General features: G+C 48.8%; 1 protein-coding gene across 6 annotated transcripts in view; it reads left to right on the forward strand.

The window, feature by feature from the left end:
- Positions 1-18,705, forward strand: part of JADE2 (jade family PHD finger 2) — a 72,296-nt gene that overhangs the window by 2,197 nt on the left and 51,394 nt on the right. For 3 of the 6 annotated variants that reach the window (XM_085591258.1, XM_085591257.1, XM_085591261.1), the window contains exons 2-4: positions 5,024-5,081; positions 7,445-7,530; positions 18,512-18,669. In XM_085591258.1, coding sequence (XP_085447384.1) covers positions 5,024-5,081; positions 7,445-7,530; positions 18,512-18,669 — 302 coding nt within the window. Of the gene's footprint in view, positions 1-1,289; positions 1,409-1,458; positions 1,498-5,023; positions 5,082-7,444; positions 7,531-7,552; positions 8,499-18,511; positions 18,670-18,705 lie in introns of those variants that run through there. The other 3 variants (XM_021549502.4, XM_085591259.1, XM_085591262.1) reach the window with 3 other exon arrangements.

Here is an 18,705-nt window from a genome sequence, read left to right on the forward strand (position 1 = left end):
ATGAAGGGTACATGTTAGGGGGTCTGTGGGCAAGGAGATGCAATTCCTTTAAACTATTGATGGCTGCCGATAGTGTTTGACACCCAAGTTCTGAAAGTGGGTGGGTGGGTGGTCCTTCAGACCAGGTCTAGTTTTTACCTTTCTGTGGGTTTTCATCTTTCACAAAGACTGGAGTGTCTGTAGCTCCTGTTGATTTCCTCTGAGTTTTTGATACTCAGGAGACCTGCAGGATGGGGCAGCTGGCTGTGGGTGTGGAGCTGTGCCTGGTGTCCCTTCTCATGCCCTGTGTCCCTGCCTGCACCTTCCCCCAGGAAGGCAGGGGTGGCCCCAGTGCCCTCAGTAACCTTTCTGATTACCTGTGCTCTGTCTGGGCTCGCTAAAGAAAAAGTAGATAATTATAAGGTAACGAGTTAGGAGAGACAAGTAAAGTTATAAATGTGAGTAGTCAAGAAAAAAAGCCCCTCGTAGGTGTGGAGAAAGGCAAAGCACAGGAAGTAAGAGAGGGCTTGTTTTGTTTTAAATTGTAATGAGATTAAATTTTGCCCCGGGGAGCCAAGACAGCAGCGTTGGTGTGGAGGAGAGGAGGGATGGCTTGCTCCTCACCTGGGCACCTGAGCTTTTGCTGGAAAGCTGGGGCTGGCAGCAGCCTGTAGAGGAGGCGAGGGACAGACGAGCCCCGGCAGGCAGGGGCAGGCTCCTGCTGCCCAAAAAATGGTTGTTCTAGGTACCAGGATCCTGCTCTTTAGCATTTATGCTTTGCAGGTTTACCAGCGAGGTCAGAAAAACTTCTCCCAGATGTAGGGGCTGAGCACCACGATTTGCTGTAGGTCTTGTTGGCCCCGCTGCTGTGCATCCTTTGGTCCAAAAGTTTGTCCTATTACTATGAAGTTGGGGCTGTGCCAATTTGGGGGATGCTGCTGCTCTCTCAGAGCCTCCTGTAGCAGCGCTTGGCTCCAGAATTTGTTCTTGGGAAAAGGCAATGGGACGAGGACAGCCCTCCCACGGTGTACTGACGGGGCTGTTCCAGCCCTCCACCCTTTTTATTACACTTTCTAACAACTGGCCGGTGTTCCTAGACAGAGGGAAGAGCACGCTGGAGGCAGAGGGGAGCGCCGGGAGCAGCCCCGGCTCGGTGGCGGCGGCGGGCGCAGGTGCCGGCGCGGCTCCGGGACGGGGTCCCCGGCGGGGTCGGTGGCCGGAGCCGTGTGCGTGCCGCTGGGGGCACTATGTTCTGTTTGTGTTCCTATTTCTGGGCTGGAAGAACAAACAGGGAAGTGGTTTTTCTGCAGTCTCATTGCAGCTCACAAACAGAGCACATCATTCAGCCGGTGTTGCTCACAGCGTCAGAGGTGACGGCGCGGGGACCGAGCGCGGCGCATCCCTCAACCTGCGGGGAGGCTGGGAAGAGGTGATGACCAAATACTTATCTTTTTTTTTTTTTTTCTGCAACTTATGCAGGTTTCTGATGCCTGTTCCCTGTGGAAATGAGGAGCACAGGCATGTATGAATTTCTGTGTTTGCTTGCCACAGTTCAGAATGGTTCGTTCTTGGAAGCAGTGGAAACAGCCTCTGCATAGGGTGCTGGGATGCCACTAAAAATCTCCATATCGCACGTGGAGTTGGTGTGCAGAAGAGTTTGCAGGGAGCTGGGAAACATCAGGGGGTTCTCCAGAGCACAGGGTTGGTGGAGGAGGGGTCTGCAGAGAAAGATTTCTGTGCTAGCTGAAGGCTGGATGAGGCATTTCGGTTTAGTGTGGATGGGAGCGGGTGCCTGTCCCTGGCAGTGTGCCCTGTTGAGCTCAGGATGTGGGCACAGGCATCTCTGTGTGCCAGCAGTAGTTGCCTTCACCTCTCCCAGGTTGCATGGACTGGGCAAAATTGCATTCCCAAGAGATCCTCTCCAACCTTCCCCTGCTGTGAGGCAGGACCAGCCAGCCTCAGGCCATCATCTCCATTTTAACACCAATCGTGGTGCTAATTTGTCCAAGGACATAGATTTACATTTGTTTAGGCTGATGAAGGGCCATCATCTTCTATCTGCCTTCCTCAGCTTTGAACAAAGGCAATGCTAAACATGTGTTGGTTTGCAAGCAGTTCAGTTTTTGGATTCCAGGCATTAACCAGGGCTATGCCTGTGGATTTGAGTTGCAGACACTTCAGGGGGATGTTCATTTGTTTATAAAAGAAACCCACATCTGTTTCTGTTTGAATTTTTTAAGCAAGCCTACATAGAAACCTTTCACTTGGTTTCTGGCTCTGTAAAAACTAGATTTTGGGCCAAGTTTGACCTAACAGTGACCTTTTCAAAGTATTACAAATTTTTTTGGTATTTGTTTATTACTTTATTAATGATGCCATGTGGGAAATGGGTCAGTTAAAGGTGAAATTAACTTCTAATGTAAACAAAAGATTAATTTTGGAGCAGAGACGATATTTTGTGGGTGACTTAATTTGCTCAGTAGTTCACCAGCTGAATTGCTCCTGAGAGCTCCAGCCCTGGGAGGGATGTGGGCAGTGAGTCCTCCCCACCCCCCAGCCACCTCCCCGCGGGTGCCAAAAGGGTGGTAGGAGCTCAGCCACCATCAGACTTTATAACTCTGGGATGCAGATGGGGAAATGGCCCAATTACCCTTCTACAGTAAATTCCTCTCTTTAGTGCCATGCGGTTTACTACTGTTCGGCTGCTCAAGATGAGTCCCTCAGAAAACAGGATCTTAGCAGGGCTTGGAAAGTAACAATTTTCTGGAATGACCTGGTTTTGGCCAAAACTTTTGCTTCTTTCAGGCACACAGTTCCTTGTGTGTCATCCCCTGCCCAGCCTTTCAGTGCTGCTGTTCAGAGATGTCCGTACTTTGCTCAAGCCAGAATTCCATTCACAAATTTAATGCAGTTTGGTTTGGAGGATGCTGTCTTGCATCCTGCCAAACAGTGGCAAAATGATTTACTGAAGTACAGACGCTATTTTTACCTGCAATGTGAACCACTTCTGTATGTGAACATCAATCCATCTTGTTACATAGTGAGTGTGTTAATTCGGTAGGCAGCTGTAGGGCAGCAGCAGGATGCAGGGACCAAGTTCAGTGAGAGGGATGATCAGTGCATCTCCTCATACACATCAGCCAAAACCAGTGCCAGCCTCCTGCTACCTGTGCTGAGCATTGGTTGCAAACCTTTTTCCCTGCCTTGGAAGGAAAGTGATGTCAGTGATGCTGCCTTGCTGTAAAAGCAAAGATGAGAAACCTGGGAAATCTCCCTGGCTATCACTAGCATTCCTTTGCTTCACCTCAGGTAGTTTTTTTCCCTCTTCTTGGCTTTGGCTTATTTAATCTCTGTGATTAGGAGCTCCAGAATCAATAAAAGTATTGCTCTATCTTTGTGCTCCAAATGTCTGTTTGTCACTTCAGACCAGTAGGAACCAGTTTAAAAGATTGAGGTAGGATTTTCACTAAAAGTAAGTAACTTGCAGTTAGAGCTATCTTCAATTTCATTTCCCCCAAGCAAAATCTAATGGCTATTTGGAACAAGGCTGTTTTAATAACATCTGTTTCCCCTTCAATCACCAGGGGAAAAGTACTGATATTGCCAAATTCTTAGGGAGTTTTAAGTCACATTTTGACAGGGCAATGCCTTACCACAACACTGATAGTTAAAATGTTTAGGATATTTTGTAGTATTTTCCTTTATAATGCTGTGATAGCACATATATTGTAAAACACAGCTGTTACAAGGTTTTTATATGCTTATGTGGAACATTTCCTGATGTCTGGGGGAAAATGTCATGCTCTAGCTTGCTATCCCAGTCTGTGTGCTGCTTGTACCTGCTGCAACCAAACCACACAAACCAAGTGTTTCATTATCATTCCCACTTACCATTTGTGGAAGCAATAGTGAGTATGACATATGAACACATTCAGATTCTTCGAAAATATCTGAGAAAGTACTGGGAAGATTTCAATGAGGTTAAGACTGTTTTCTGTGGATGTGTTTTGGCTTACAGACTGTTGCATAGCTGTCTGGTCCACAGGCAGCCTTTTCTATCCAGAGCTGCCCAAGCCCTGTATTGGGGGCCATGTTGATCAGCCAGCCACATTGGTAAAATTGGGATTTTCAAAAGTTAAAATACCTTTCTTCTTTCTTTTCCTGAAGCACCTACTTTGAATTCCAAGTGCTTGGTTCCCAAGGGTCGGGTTCAGGAGAACCTGATGATTCCAAGCGCTCCTGTGGCTTGTTCAAAGTCTCAAAGCAAATCAGCTGAGCGTGAACCGGGTCTCCTCATCAGTGCTGTGGTACCTGCTGCTGTGATTTTGGCTCTGAGAGGATGGAGAAGTCACGGCAGCTGTGCAGAAGCCACTCGCCCACCCCTGGGAGCTCTGGTGCCAGGGGGAGCTCGGGCAGGGCAGTGCGCAGTGATGGGAGGTGCTTCCTGTGACTGATACTCCCGATGCCTTCAAAGAAGCAGACGGGGCTGAATGGGAAGATGAGTCAGAGGGTAAAACCCCAGGCTGTGGTACTCAGGAGTTCTCTTCAGCTCTGGGATGCTCGTACTTCCCCCTGCAGACATACCGAGAGTGTGCAGTTTCTATTCTTCTGTCTTCACATTTCTTCACTTTGCAGCTGGGACAGGTGGTTCCCAGGACATTTTTCTCCCATCCAACAGCACCAGGGCATCCTCCAGTCTGTGTTGGAGCTTCTTCCCTTGACAGTGCTCTTGCAGAGGAAGAGACATTCGGATGCAAATCTTGCACAGACAAATTTCCATGCAAAGCTGCGTGATCCAAATGCACCCACTGTAACTACTGGGATCGGGAAAAGCTGGTAGAAAGACAATTAAAGTTTTTTAAAAAATCTGTGAGAATTGTTTTGTTGCATTTTTTTTTTCAGCCTCTGGGTAGTTGTCTGTCCTGAGGGTAAGGACTGACTGGTACTGGGATAAGAAGATGTGTGGATATTCATATAGCAGTGCTTTGGTGCTGGGATGAGTTTTCTGGACATGAAGTGTAATGTTCAATTTCTTTTATTACAGATGGAAGAAAAACGACGCAAGTACTCCATCAGCAGTGATAACTCGGACACCACTGACAGTAAGACTTTTAATTCAAAGCTTTGATCAAGATTCACCTCCAGCAGTCAAAATTCTTGAATAATTACTTTACAAAGATTGGAGGAAGCTACATTTACTGGGAAGTCTCTGCACAATGAATAGCATACAGGGCTGGGTTTGTCAGAAATGCATCAACAAGCTGATACCAATTTATTTAAACACTTGGCTGTGGCTCCTCTTAACTGATGAGTGTCTCCCTCGTATGAGGAGAGCTGCTGAGTGCAGATCTGCTAATGAAGCAGCACCCTTCGTAGATGAGTTGTCCTTTCCTGTGAGCTGTAGCCTGAGACTAGTTTGCTCTTGATTTGGGTTGTACCAGGTGAAAGGGAAGTTTTTACTGGAGTCAGAGTAAAACTGGAGCCGCATTGTTCCCTTCTTGCAAACTGAAGAGTGATGTGGGAAAAGGGATAAGGCTCAAGCCAGCAAAACTTACAAGCCCACGCTTGCTTTTCAACATCTTCCTCACTTCATCCTCATTCAGGAAGGCACAGTGTTCAACAATAAACATGTGCAAATGTGCTGAATTTTGGCTATTAATAGGAGCACTCTCCTCTCCCACTTATCCCAGGGTTTCACCCACTGCAGACATACCGCAGTGCCTCGGTGTTCAGTACCCTCAAGGCACCAGCCTAATCCCTTGTCTGGACTCTGGAGTTTCTTACTAGTTGCTCTTGGTTTCTTACAAATGTCACAGTAATTTCATCTGGGCCGTGCTGGGAATTTTCTCTCCACACTTTACAGGATCTGGCTGCTGGATATCCGAGAACGAAAGGGACTTTACTAAAGACACTAAACTTCTGGGCTTTTTCCTAACAGGATGATGGAGAGATTACAGGGGGTTATGGAAAGGCTGATCTTGCTGGGTTTGGCTGCTGTTCCCACAGCTTCAGCCAAAAAAATTGTCAGTGTGAGTGGTGTTTGCACCACGAGCACCGACGGGAACCTGCTGTCCGGCTGCCAGCAGGGACCCCCATCCTGCTGGAGCCCAGGGGGCCTGGGGGCTGAGCTGTGCCTACAGAAAGTGTCAACACCCTCACTTCTCGTAAAATGAAACATCTCTATCTCAGAAAGGGGTTTGTTTTGGAAGCCTTGCTCTGAACTTCCCGTCTCCTAATCCCCAGATGCTCAAAGGCTTATGGCGCCGAGCTGTGCTCGCTGCCTTCACTGCCTTTCGGGGGTAAGGCATCTTTAATCATGGTATTAAACAACGTGGCCTTATCTCTATGGGGCTTGGATATTTATGCTCCAGGTGATATCTAAGCTTTTGACAAATGCTCTCCTGCAGGATAATTGTAAACAGAGTGGTGACCTTCTTTTCCATGCCTCTGCCAAGAAAGGGTAGTTGTGGTGTGTTATCCAAGCCTGTAGAGCTGTAGCATCACATTGTAGCTTGAGAAGAGGGGGCAAGGTGGAAATTAGTGGCTGATCTCTCCATGAAAGTTGTGGAGCTGTTGCTGCTGCACTCCTTGGAGCAGCTTGCTGAGTAAAGCAGCGTGTCCGTGGGGCTGCAGCCTAGGGGTGTCTGCTCTGGGCTTGTCTACACAGTCCTGTTATTCTCTGAAGTGTTATAAAGAATTTCATTTGTATGGAACCCTCTTTAATAATATCTGGCCTGCAGCTTCAAAAAACAAGCTGTATTTTGGGACCCGGTGATGCCCCTTCACTTAATTTTGTGAAGTACAAGAAAGTGCACTGCAAGTAAAGAATACAAGTGGAGCTGGTGCCTCTTCCCCTGCCAGGAAAAGCAGGCATGTAAAATTTACCTGGGCTCAGCTGCCTGAGCTGGTGGAAGAACAGTTTCCCACTGCAGTGGTACCACAGCTCTGAATCAGCTCAGCTCCTGGCTTCGTAGTGTTTGGATGTTGTTAATGTGCACAGTGTTGTTTCCTCCTATTTAGCCCTCCAAGGATAAAATCAGTGTTAAATAGGCCTATTGATAGTTATTTTGTTGCAACCTCACAGAAACATTTTTATATCCTGGAATATGGAGGGCTTCTTGTACAGAAGACTGAACTGTCATCATTATTATACACAAATTCCAATGATCAGTTTGTTATTTATTAATAACAAATCCAGTCTTACATTTAAGTGATAATGACACAAATGGGTTGGAAATAAAGATCAGTAATGTATGGTCCCAGTACATTTCAGGCTTTAGCTACTCTTCCCTTTCGGGGTGGCAGCAGTGGTGATGATACTGCACCAAAAAAGAGTCACGTCAAGGTGTTATCCCATCTTAGTGCTGACCCCAAGTGTTGGCTGAGGCTGGAGCTGTGGGGCTGGTGAGGTAAGGAAAAGCTTTAACTCTTTCCCAGGTAACCTGTCTCTGTTGCCTTGTTGCAGGTCACACCACATCCACCTCCAGATGCTCCAAAATTCCGAATACCAAATCCCCCTGGTCACGGCAGAAGGAGAAGAAGCCCTCTGAGGTACGTGGGCTTTTAGGCTTTTCCCAAAGGAGAGTTTTCCCATGGGGCTGCACTTGCCCAGATGTGTCAACCAGCATGCCCATGGCTGTCTGTGGGCAATGGGTGCCAGGACAAGGCATCCCTGAGAAGCCAGAGCCCGTGGTGCAGAGCCACAGCTCCCAACAGCACTGTCAGCCCCAGCTCCCCTGGGGAGGGAGCTGGTGGGGACACACAGTGAGCATCTCTGGTGGAGGGGGGGTCCTTGTGCCCACTCCATCCTATTGAGGCAAATAGAGAAGTTTGGTGGGACTGGGAGATCCTATAGTATTGGGTGTCTTCATACCAAGATTCCCTGGTTTGGGTGCCCTCCTGGGTGCCCTTTCATTAATGGCACACGTCACAGCACTGATGGCAGGGGAGGATGATGTGAAGACTCCTCCCCATGAGCAAGTGGGAGGCACGGAGAGCTGTGAAATGAGAGCCAGCACAGCTGAGTTGCAGGTTGTGCTGTGTTGGTTTCCCCCTGTCATGGGGCTCAGCACGTTAAGCTGAGGCCATCAGTGTCTGACCTTGCTGCAGGGTTTCCCCTCGCTGGTGTGGGCAGTGCTGCCCATCCTGGGGACACTGCCCAGGTTCACCTGCTGGCTCTGCAGTGCAGGGTCTGGGCCTCGGGTGGGAGGAGCTGTTTGTCCCCAGGACTGTGTTGGAAGGGGTGGTGCTGTGTCCTGTTTTCCTTTTGTGCCTCGGATACATTTCCACTAGCCATGGAAACTATACCAGGCATGAGCTGCTGTTGTAGCAACCGCAGTGTTTGGCAGTGGTCATCTTCATTTCAGCAGCAGCCTGAGCAAAGCCAGAGGGACATTGTTCTCACATTCCCTTCCCTCTGGACTGGGGTCTGGAGTCAAACAGTGCTAAGTTTAGAAGCAGATGAAGCTGGCATGGCTCATGTGAACTCCCCATTTCACCTCTCCTGACGCTGTGGCCTGGTGAGCACAAACCTCTGTAACATCCTCCTTTTGCATCAAGCTGAGTAGAGATTTTGAGGTTTTCCTGTGGTCACTGCCTGAATTACAGCTGCACTTGGTTCTTACTGCTCTGTTGGGTTTACATTGAAATATCTGTGTTGGCAAAGGATACAGGCTGAAAGAGTCGAAGTTATTTGTGCCTTGGGTAAAGAGAGGGACTGGAAAGCTGTTACTACCAGCTGAGTTAGTTGGAAATACTCCAGAGAGCAAGAACCAGGGGTGCAGATGTCACCGACTGCTAACAAGGCTGTTGGAAAATTGAATATTAGCACTGGTAATGTTGGCTTTTAGTTATAGAAGTGTCTCAGTGTGGGTGCAGGGGAGATTTCTGTGAGCTGAATCCTTCTTTGGAAAGTGAAGCATTTTGGACATCTCCTCCTCCTGTGGCACTGTTACCCCTCTCTGAAATAACTGCCCATCCCTGTGCCTGATGTGTCCGTAAAGGCCTTGGGTGAGCCCTTTAGGTGCTGTCAGGAGTCCCTGCCACAGAGATGCCTCATGTTAGAGGATGTGACTCATGTCACAACAGTGTCATAGGTGCCACCCTGCTGCTGCTCAGTAAAATCCTTCTCCAAGAGTTGGGACATCTTCTTTCTGCCTCACTGGTGCAGACACATTTCTGTCTTTAATATGAGCTAGTTTAGTCAGCCATCTAGGATTTTACCTGGCTGCTACTGAATATAAGTACCAAGGTTTCAAGTGAAAATGCTTCTGGACTTGATGAAGTGTGGTAAGAGCTGGATCCAAGTGGCTGCTCTACAACAGCTGGAGTGAAAACTAGATATTAGTCCATGGCACCTGGGGAGACATCAGATGCCTGCAGAGGGCTCCTCCCTCTGCTTACTGCTTTATTATCCCCTGAGGAGGGCTCTCAGTGAAATGTAGCTGTGGAACAGATAAAGTGGAGCAGAAGCTGAACAGTGCCCAGCTTAGCAACAGTTGGGACAGAAAGTGAACCTCTGTGGCTTATGTGAACTGAGACTCTAGGGGAATTTGGGGAGGCGATGTGTGATTACTCAAGCTGGAGTTTGGCCAGGATGCTCAAGCTGACAAACCATCTTTTACAAAAGCATGGTGGGCACACAAGCAGATGGAGCAGTCCAGATCTCAGCTGTGCTCCTCTCACTGTGCATTGCCCCTGCACTTGCTGGTGTCTGGGTCTGCTGGAAATCAGCACCAGCTGACACTCAGGGGTCAGGAGATGGTTGGAGGTGGAGAGAGTATCGCCCCAAGACATGCAGCAGTGCAGGTAGATGGTTTGGAGATCACTCAAGTGTGAATTTCCTCTCCAACAGCATGTTCTAAACTTCTCCATGAGTGACCCAACTTTTGCTCTTCCTGTGAGCACCCATGAACGTGTCTGGTCCAAACACTGTGGGGTTTGGCACATCCTCCCAGGAACACTGGGGGATTTCAGGCATGGACTGTGATAGGCATCATGTCCTGTTGGAGCAATACTGAGAAATGTGAAACACAAACTGCACCACTATCAAACTACTTCACATGAAATAGTGAATCACCTTTCCTTTTGTCCATCCTTCTGAGGATGGATGTTGATCTCATCATCACTGACAGATAGAAACCACAGGAGAATAATGGGGAGAGCAGGATGAATGCATGATCAGATACTGAACCCCCAATATCTGGACACGTATTTTCAGAGGATAACTCAAACTCGAGGTTTTCACATTGTAGCTTTATCAAGAGCTGCAGTGGGTGCAGGCCTGTCTTGAGGGAAGGCCATGCTGGAGGATGGGCTGGGGAAATGGCATTCGTGTGTGTGGACCCACCAACCTGTCCTGCCCTTCTCCAAGTCATGTCCCCATTTCTCTGGGAGCTGCTGTCCCAGAGAAACACATATTCCTCCTGACAACTGGGCAGGGGATAAAAAAATAGAAAGCAATAGTGTTACATAGTTATTAGTCAGGTCAGGGGGTGATGTTTATTATGAAAGACTCTGTGAGAAGGGATTAACTATACACATTAAAAACCATCGGATACAAGGCATCTGGAAAAACAAGCTTCTTAACATGGAAAAGTACTGAGCTGTTTGTAAACATCCGCAAAGGGGCCATTGCCAGGGAGGGTGATTATATTTATCTGTGCCTGTCACGGGGCTCTGCCCGGGCTCTTTCCTGACTGTCCCAGGCACCAGGCCTCTGTCTTGGCTCTCTCCCTGGCAGAGGTGACAGTCGTCCTTCCCTGCCCCTTGCCTGGGCAGCAGAGCCTTCAAGGCTAAAACCTGATGCTGATGGTGCCCTGGGCTGCACTGCCTTGCCTGAAGGCAGAGGGTGAACGTGGGCAGCTGCCAACAGCTTCTTGCATCTGCAGCGATAGCAGTACCAATCTGGTGATTTTAATTAATCTCATTAGTGCTTGTTTGTCTCTTAACTTGTCTGCAAATGGAGCGTGGTGGCTGGTACCCATCTCCCCGGGTCCCTGCGAGGAGCTGCTGGTCGTGCTCCCCACCCTGGGAGCTGGAAGGAGGGGATGCTCGCTCAGGTTATCCCTGCCATAGATCTGAGTCTGCAGCATGGAGTAACACATGCCTGAAGCACAGATTTCTGCTTCTGTTAGTGGCACATTAGTGCAATCCTGCCCCCGGCTGTAGAGCTGCTGGGGATGTGAGCACGAGCCTCGCTGGTTTGACTGCAGCCTTTAAGCCTCTCTCCTGTTCCTGACAGGGAACAGTTGTCAGTGTCTAAGGAGAGAATCTAAGAACAAGGCAAGTGTGTAATGATAGTCTCTGGTTCTATCTGCCAGCTCCCAGCCATCAGCAGCCCAGGGACTCCCTCGGATGCTGCCTCTGAGTCACTGCCGTAGCTGCTATGTTAGTCATTGCCTCCAGAGCTATTTGAGATCCACGGTGCTCACCTGCACTGCTGGAATATCTTTTGGAGGGACAAAAGCCTGCTTTTTTTGTGCAGAACACCTGCCTGCCAGCCCTCCTGCCATCCTTTCTCAGCTGAAGAGCCCTGTGCAGTCTGGGCTGTGCTGTGCAGGTGCTGCTCATCCCACCGGACATCCTCGCTGCCTTTCTCCCTCACTCAGGACCTTTGGGAGGCGAGGGGACTGCAGCTGCAGGCTGGGCTCAGGATGAAGGGGAAACCACAAATTTATACAATTTACATTATTTTCTGCTTGCCTTGTTTAGATATTACTTCCGTGTTTTGAAAGGTGCCTTTTTTTATCTCTTTACGAGGATTTAACTCTTTTCCCTTCTAAAAAGTAATTCTTATTGCATTGGATCATGTTTTTTTTCTTCCTGCATTAGGTATATAATGACCCAGTGCAGTGGGAATTAATTCTTATACTCTCCTGTGCTTGGAGAAGAGCTTTAATGGATGTAGCCAAGCAAGACTGGACATGCTTTTATGGGGCTGGATGGGGAGAAAATCCCTCTCTGTTGAAAGGTTTGACTGCAGTTTGGCTTTGTCAGTTTTCCCTTGCCAGCATGGGGATAACAGATTAAAACCATTGTCTTCTGAATGCTGAGAAGGGCTGGACAAAAATGCTTCTTGTTCCTATTTTGAGTTCTGTTGTTCATTGAATCTTTAACATCCAGCATTTCCAGAGGAAACAAGACTAGATGAAGAGATAGGAAGCTGGCTCCCCAAATGGACATGGGAGTTCAGGATTTCTTCCCCCACAGGCAGATGATATCTGTTTGCAAACACACTACTGGCATTACCACATTTCAAAACCTTGCTACTGAGTATCAACTCTTCTCATTTTGGAAAGGGTTGGAAAAACGTGATGGTACAGCAGGGATGTAGGACTGGGAGGTCCAGAGGGGAGTGGGGTGGGGCAGCCAGGGCTGCACCAACAGGGGTGCCATCTCGAGCTGATATCAAGACAGTTTGTACAACCAAAACCTATTCTCAGGGCTCCCATTGTTCCCGTTGTTTTCTCTTTCTCTAAAAATCCTTGTGACTCATGAGCTATAACAAACAATTTTATGCTTGAGAGAGTGAAGGGCTAAGAGAGCTGGCTGCAATGAGGAGAGAGTCCTGTGCATGAGGCAGCTGGAGACTTCCCTGGTCCCAGTGTGGATGGAGGCAGGTGGTTATGGCTGGGAGTATGCAGGAGTCAGCTGCCAGGACTGCAGTCAGGCAGGGAAAAAAGAGTGTTGAGCCAAAGCCTGAAGGAAACCTGTTATCTCAGTGTCAGGAAGGAGTCCTACACCCTGCCTGCCGTGATCTGCTGCTGCCCCTGCTTGGGAGCAGCTCTCGGAGCACCCACCGCCCCTGCTTGCTGTGGAGGGGTCATCACTGTGAGATACCACGTGGCTGCTGTGGGTGTGAGGGCATCAGGGAGGATTTCAGTTCTGCTGGGTGATGGAGGGAGTGAATTCAAAGGTGAGATCTCGGATGCAGGCTGTGACCATCCCTTCTCACCTCTCCTGCCCACCCTCACCCTAGTGAGCGCTGTGTTTTCTGCACGCACTTCATTTTGGGCTTCTCTTCTCTTACATTGTACCACTGCTCTGCAGCATGGAGTGCTTTGGAAAGATATCTTTTTGCTAAACCTTTTAGAGACAGAGATATTATTGTGTATTAAAAAAATGGGATCCCATCCTGGGACTTGAAGGAGGAGGGTCTGAGCTCATTCCTCTGCCCCAAGAGCAAGGTCTGAAAGCTCCAAAGTCAGCTGGGTGCAGATGCGGGGGAAAATGTGTGACAGAATTCCTGCCAGCTCAGGAAGCCTGGTGTGCAGGGACCCAGCCTGCTGGAGCCCATCTGTGTTGGGCTGAGCCTCCTGCTCCCTCTGGAGCTGTTTTCTCCCGGGCTGGCTTGCAGCAGGCGCCTGGAGCCGCGTGCCCGTGCCGGGGGTGCCGGGGCCGTGCCGCCTCGCCGGGCGCGCTCGGCTGCGCCGGATCCGGCACAGCAGTGCCCGGGCTGGCTGCTGCTCTCAAAGCTAATTAAACCCAGTGCTAGACGAGTGTTTCTTTTCATTTCCAGTTAAAGCCCAAAACAGATCCGGCTCTTTGGCTCACACCCAGGAGCTGGTTTCGTACAAGAGGAAAGTCGTTACCACGGGATCCGAGTTTGGTGTTTTCGGGTGGGATATTTGGGGCAAAGGGGATATTTGGCAGGCTCAGAGCTACAGTACAGTCACTGGAAAAGCCAAGTCCTTGACAGAGCACATGGAGTGGGAGCTGAATGGCAGGGAGATTGCTAGCCACTTCATTATGAGGGGTTTGTGAGTGAATCACAGAGCTTAGAAATTGGTGTGAGAATTGCATGGAAAGGTGGTGGAGAGGCTCTCAGAGGGGCTGGATGGTGATGGGGTTGAGAAGGAGGAGAATGCTGGAAAGCAGCACAGCCTGGGAGCCCTTAGCTAAGGGAGGGATGGGGAGCAGCATTTCTGATGCCTCATGGCATTTCCATCGTCCTGCCTGTTGAGGTGAGGCACTCCGTGCCTTGGCATCCCCCAGGGGTATGTGGTTTTCTCTGAGGTTGTCCAGCTGTTGGACAAATTGATGCTGGTCCATGGAGAGCTCCCAGAGATGCCTCACAGGTGTCACAGGGCACAGGGAGAGGCTGCAGGGCTGTGTCCAGTGGGAGAAGCAGCAGTTCCTCACCAAAGTAGAGCAGCTGATGCACAAGGTGCCAGGGGCTCAAGGACGAGCCAAAACCAACCCCTGCCTTGCAGGTTTCTGCCATACCTGCAGGAGCATCCTTCCAATGCCAGGCTGATCCAAGTGACACATTGGGATGTAAACATCAGAGGATGTTACATATAATTATCTCAGGGTTTGTTAGGTTTTTTATTATTATTATTTTTGAAAAGTAAAAATAATACAGCTTTTGCTTCAAAATGGCAAATTACAGAAATTACAAGAGTACTGGTGTATTGTTGGGGAGCACCATGGCTGTGGTGTCCCATTGAGTTTTTAGTGGCTGGACTGCCAGGACTGGCCCTACTGGTGAGTCAGTCCAACACCACAAACTGGTGGGCTGCAAGGATGGGGAAGTACTGGGGGTGGGTAGTCCAGGCTTGCCTGGCCTGTGGAATACAAGGGAGATTAAGGTTTTCCTCACATTTCTTTCTTTGCATGGAGTCTGAGGCTGGTGTGGACTCAATGTCCATTTCTTTTGAAAATATGAAGGAAAAAATATCTTGGGATTTTGAAATTTCATGTTCTTTTTCCCTGTCTTTAAATCTGACAGTAACAAAGGGAGAGGCTGGCCCTGGGCACTGGTGTGATGCATCTCTGAGCATCATTAAACCTCCATGAGGTTCCTGAGCAAGCAGAGGTAATAAAGGAGCATCTTGGTTTGGCCTTTCCCATTGCTGGCAGATCGATAGACAATAACTCAGATCCCATTCAGGGCTGAAAGGGAAGGACAGAGCCTGGCCAGGGCTGTGGTGGTGGTGGGGGGAGTGGGTGCAGGGCAGCAGACAATCTGTCAGCTCCCACGGCCGGGGAGAAACAGTAAACACTCCTATTGAGGGAAAATTGCTTGTTTTCTGGTACCCAACTTTCTCTTCATCGCCAGGTCCTCGGTTCATCAGTGCCCAATTTATCCTTTATTTGGTTTTCATAAATAATTCAGAAGAGTTTGAGTAGAATAATTGAGTCTTTTCCCAACCCTAATCCCAGACAATTCAAAACAAAAAGACATTTAGATTACAATTTGAGCGTATTAGCTGTTGGGAGATTTCCAGACAACTGATCTGCTTTCCTTTACAATTTCTGTGCTGTTCTATCATTTCTAAAGTGTTCTGCTTTGATAGTTAATAATTTGAGCATATCCAGTTCTTCATGAAAAGACAGAGGCGTCGCTGTGATAAAGTGCGGGCGCGCGTGCTGCCGTCGGATGGGTGAGCTTATCTGTTTTCCAAGAAGGACTAAATAAATGAAGTAGTGAGATTGCAAATCCAGCCTGCGATGTGCCTTATCTTCAGGGAAATAGATACAATCATGCTTATTTGGCTTAAAATTAAAACTAAGCTTCTATTCTGATGCGAGCTGAAAGGCCAGAAGGGATGAATTTGGGGAAGACTTAATGCAGGAAACCGTGGGCTTGGGATCTGCACTGTGCAGAGGGGAGAAATTTTTCCGAGGGCTGGTCCTGTTGTGCAGGCTCCTCCACCTCCCTCTTCATCAGGAGGAGGAGGGTGGCAGGCCAGGATTTTGACACTGTTCCATGGATGCGCAGCCCTGGTGTTACCCAAAGAGACAGGGCTTGTCACCTCACTGCTCTCATCTGGTGCTGACCTAGCAAAAGAAAATGGTGATTTTTGCTTGGGGTAAGGCTCTGGGAAGTCCACAGCTGCTGTGGGTGCCTGGGGAGGCCTCGGGGCAGGGGAGTGATACAGCTGACCCTCCCAATGGTTGTTTGTCCTGGAAAGGGCAGTCCCATGATCTCCACTGCTCTGGAGCTGGCTGCCGAGTCTGTGCACTGAGGTGGAAGCAGGAGCATGCTGCCATCCTGCCCTGCACTGCCCTGAGCAGCTTCCTGGCAGAATTGGGTGTATTTGCCTGCATGAAAAAAGAATGCAATGCTCCTGCACCCCACAGGATCAACGGAGATGTCCTCAGTAGGCAATTGAGCTGGCATTGAGGGAGGAGGGTACTCATATGTCAGCAGGATCCAGCCCAGGTTGTTCAGAAAAGTTTTGGGTGCCCTGCACCTTTGGAAACCATTCCTGCTTGCCTGTGCCCCCAGATCCCTAAGGCATGTGTCTTCAAAACAGTATTTTCTATAGCAGTATTGTGCTGTTGCCAGGGGAAGGTTAGATTGAATATTAGGAAAAAGTTTTTCACTGGGAGGGTGGTTAAGCACTGCCACAGGCTGCCCAGGGCAGTGGTGGAATCATCATCCCTGGAGGGAATTAAAAGACATGTGGCTGTGGCTCTTGGGGACATGCTTTAGTGCTGAGCTTGGCAGTGCTGGGCTGGCAGTTGGACTTGGTGATCTTGTAGGGCTTTTCCAACTTCAGTGATTCTGTGCATCAATAATTGTGTGGTGCTGTTGGCCAGAGGAGGGAGGTGGCACTGACCTCCCTGGTGCCCTCAGGCACAGGGGAGCATCTCATCCACCCAAGCCAAGAGCTCTGAGGCTGAGGGATTACTCAGGTTTGTGTTGTCCTCCTTGGAGCTGGGCACCTAAACTGGGCTGAGGAGATGTTGTTGACCCAGGCTGTGACCTGTCAGCACAGGGCTGTCAAGAACGTGGTGTATTTCTACCCTTTGTTTTAGAAAACTCTCTTCAGTGGGATTCCTGCACTTGTTTGGATCACAGACCCACACTGCTGGAGGGACTGTGATATCTCACATATCCCTTCTTATGTTTAATTAATGCCTCTCTTATTATTTTTTTTTTAATTTCCCACACTGGTGGTGTGTTAAAAGGTTACTGTGGTGTTTGTAACACACAGAGGCTTAAAGGACCCTGATCTTTCCCAAACTGAGCTGACTGTAATCTATAGGCTGTTAATTATGTCTGTTGAAGGGTGTGCCAAGACTGTGTCTGACCAACTCAAATCAGGTTTATATGGACATAGTTAAAAATGACTCCAAACAGCTGCATCAGGAGGAGAGTACCAGTGAAATTCAGAGGTCCCAACATAGCAAAGGTTGTTTATATATTGTATTTAACTCTAATTGGGTTAGCAGCTGAGGCTCTGAGGATTAAACAAACTGACCTAAATACTGGTCTCAGTGGTCTTGCTTAATGCCTAGTTTCCTGCATTTCAGTCGATTTGGGTTCCCAAATACTCTCCAAAGTGTGTTATCTTTGTGTCAAAAAATCTGAAACTATACTGTATTATTTCTTGTGACTCTGACAAAGCAATTCTCATTTGGAGAACAGACTGTGAAGAGATTAAGCAATATCCAGAGAAAACACCTGATCCATCCCAGCCTTGTGGAAGGAATGCAGAAGTAGCAGGGATGGAGCGAGATGGTGTCCAGGCAGGATTGCTGGCACTGGCAGTTATTATTCCAGCTAATAGCAGATGGTAGAGAGGAGAAATCATCCATTTTCATTTACAATTTATTTTTATGCTGCAAGAGGCAGGATTGCTCGAGTCATTGCTGTCAGGCAGCCCTCTGGAAGGAAAACCGTACTTACCGTGAGGGATATTTTTAGAATGAGTTTTTCATCCCTGTATATTGGGAGAAGATGCTGCAGGGCCACAAGTGAGATGGAGAATGAGCACATTCACTGACTGAAGGACTGAAGGATTTTCCTGCAGAAGGGGACCAGTGTTGATCTCACAAGGGGTTTATTGAGTCAGGAAAAATCTGTGTTTGTGGATATGTAAGCAGCACCTAGATCCCATTTTAGCTGGATAATAACTGTTTTAAGCTTTTGTCTGTCCCTGTTCAGGACAATGAGGTGATGTGATGGAGACAGGAAGGTGCCTGGGGGCAGTGAGGTGACCTGAAGGGGACACAAAGGTGCTCAGGATGGTGAAGTGATGTGAGGAGGCTATGGAGGTGCTTGGGACGAAGTGTCTCTGTGTCTCCCACATCTTCATTCAAGACAAGAACAACATTTTCTTGTGTCCTGTGAAGGCCAAATGTGGAGAAGCCCAGTTGCTGTGCATTCCTTGGCATTTGGAGTAGATTTGTGGTTATGCTGAAACCATCAATCCCCTAAGATAAAGCAGCCTGTTTCTTCAGTTTAAAACTAATTTTTGGTCTGCATCTTGTCCAAGCTCACACCCTGTGGCTGGATTTCCTGACTGCCCAGTATGGGGGACCTTGAAGGGGTTTCAGCTGCAGGGCTTGGGCTCTTGGCACTGCCTGGCTGGAGAGGAGTTCCTGCCTGTTGCCATGTTCTCCTGCCCAAAACTTGTCTTGCAGGGGCTTGATTTGACACCCTGAATCCCCTCGATTGGTGATGGAGACACCCCCTGTGCTGTGCTTTGGGGGCAGTTTCCCAGGGACACCCTCCCTGGGCACGTGTGCCCCCAGCCTGTGCTGGGCTCGGTGCTCAGGATGGCTTTTCCCGGTGCAGGTTTTCCGGACGGATCTGATAACAGCCATGAAGATCCCTGACTCCTTCCAGCTGAGCCCTGATGAGTACTACGTTCTGGCTGATCCCTGGAGACAAGAGTGGGAGAAGGGTGTCCAGGTGCCAGCAAGTGCTGAGGCCATCCCTGAACCTGTGGTCAGGTAAGTGAGCAGGGTCTCCTCCATCTGCTTCTGTGC

Source organism: Lonchura striata, chromosome 13 (genome assembly GCF_050655825.1).
Source record: "Lonchura striata isolate lonStrDom1 chromosome 13, ASM5065582v1, whole genome shotgun sequence".
Classification (NCBI taxonomy): Eukaryota; Metazoa; Chordata; class Aves; order Passeriformes; family Estrildidae; genus Lonchura; species Lonchura striata.